Raw genomic sequence first — 1,090 nt, 5'->3', positions numbered from 1 at the left:
TGTTCAGATGTTCAGGTGTTCAGATGTTTAGGTGATCAGGTGTTGTTCAGTGTTCAGGTGTTCACTGTTAAGGTGTTTAGATATTCAGGTGTTCAGGTATTTAGTGTTCAGCTGTTCAGGTGTTCAGAATTCAGGTGTTCAGATGTTCAGGCGCTCAGGTGTTCAGTGTTCAGTGTTCAGGTGTTCAGATGTTCAGGCGTTCAGAAGTTCAGGTGTTCAGGTATTTAGTGTTCAGATATTCAGGTATTCAGGTGTTCAGGTGTTCAGGTGTTCAGTGTTCAGGTGTTCAGATGTTCAGATGTTCAGGTGTTCAGATGTTTAGGTGATCAGGTGTTGTTCAGTGTTCAGGTGTTCAGGTGTTCACTGTTAAGGTGTTTAGATATTCAGGTGTTCAGGTATTTAGTGTTCAGCTGTTCAGGTGTTCAGAATTCAGGTGATCAGGTGATGGTCAGTGTCTTTGTTTGGTCCTGCAGGTTCACGGTTCAGGACCTGCTGGACCACCGGTTCTTCCAAGAGGAGCTGGGCGTTCATGTGGAGCTCGCCGAGGACGACGACGGCTCGAGGGCGGCGCTGAAGCTCTGGCTCCGGATGGATGACAACAAGAAGCTTCACGGAAAATACAAAGACAACAACGCCATCGAGTTCCTGTTCGAGCTGTACAAAGACGTCCCCGAGGAGGTGGCCCAGGAGATGGTATCTGATGACATCACACTGATGACATCACCCGAGGTGGCAGGCTGAGGTGTCTCACCTGTCCCTCTCTCTCTCTCTGTCTCTCTCAGGTGGTGTTGGGTTTTGTGTGCGAGGCGGACTATAAGCTGGTTGCCAAGGCGATCAGACACAGAGTGACGGCCATAAAACGTCAGCGGGAGAAACAGCGGCGCCTGAATGAGGGAGCTCTGAACCGCCAAACGGACGCCGTCATCGAGGAGGAGCTGGACCCCACCCCCAAACCACCTGAACCATCCAATCAGAGACCTGCACCTGCTGCAAGCGCATCAGCTGAGGGGAAGGTAGCCAGCCAGGTGTGTTTGAGGCTGTTGCCGTGGTAACATCCATGAAACACAGGGCTTCCTGCTGGCTGAGTCTA

The 1,090-nt window shown here is 51.2% G+C and overlaps 1 protein-coding gene across 1 annotated transcript; it reads left to right on the top strand.

Moving 5' to 3' along the window:
• The first annotated feature begins 21 nt into the window (after positions 1–21).
• Positions 22–1,084, top strand: LOC111648975 (serine/threonine-protein kinase WNK4-like). The gene is made up of 2 exons (XM_087171859.1): positions 22–693; positions 783–1,084. Exons 1-2 carry the CDS (start codon positions 445–447, stop codon positions 1,050–1,052), a joined length of 519 nt encoding a protein of 172 aa, XP_087027985.1. The 5' UTR covers positions 22–444; the 3' UTR covers positions 1,053–1,084.
• The last annotated feature ends 6 nt before the right edge of the window (positions 1,085–1,090 follow it).

This window comes from Seriola lalandi, unplaced genomic scaffold (assembly GCF_002814215.2).
Source record: "Seriola lalandi dorsalis isolate HSWRI2012SDOR001 ecotype SW California unplaced genomic scaffold, Sedor1 jcf7180001964038, whole genome shotgun sequence".
Taxonomy (NCBI): Eukaryota; Metazoa; Chordata; class Actinopteri; order Carangiformes; family Carangidae; genus Seriola; species Seriola lalandi.
This window is presented reverse-complemented; position numbering and strand designations above follow the sequence as displayed.

What these genes read in the sequence shown, in the direction of transcription:
- LOC111648975 (XM_087171859.1), top strand. Translation starts at nt 445, where the DNA reads ATGGTCAGTGTCTTTGTTTGGTCCTGCAGGTTCACGGTTCAGGACCTG. An exon ending in AGGAGGTGGCCCAGGAGATG is followed by an intron (nt 694 to 782) that starts GTATCTGATGAC and finishes TGTCTCTCTCAG; the next exon opens with GTGGTGTTGGGTTTTGTGTG.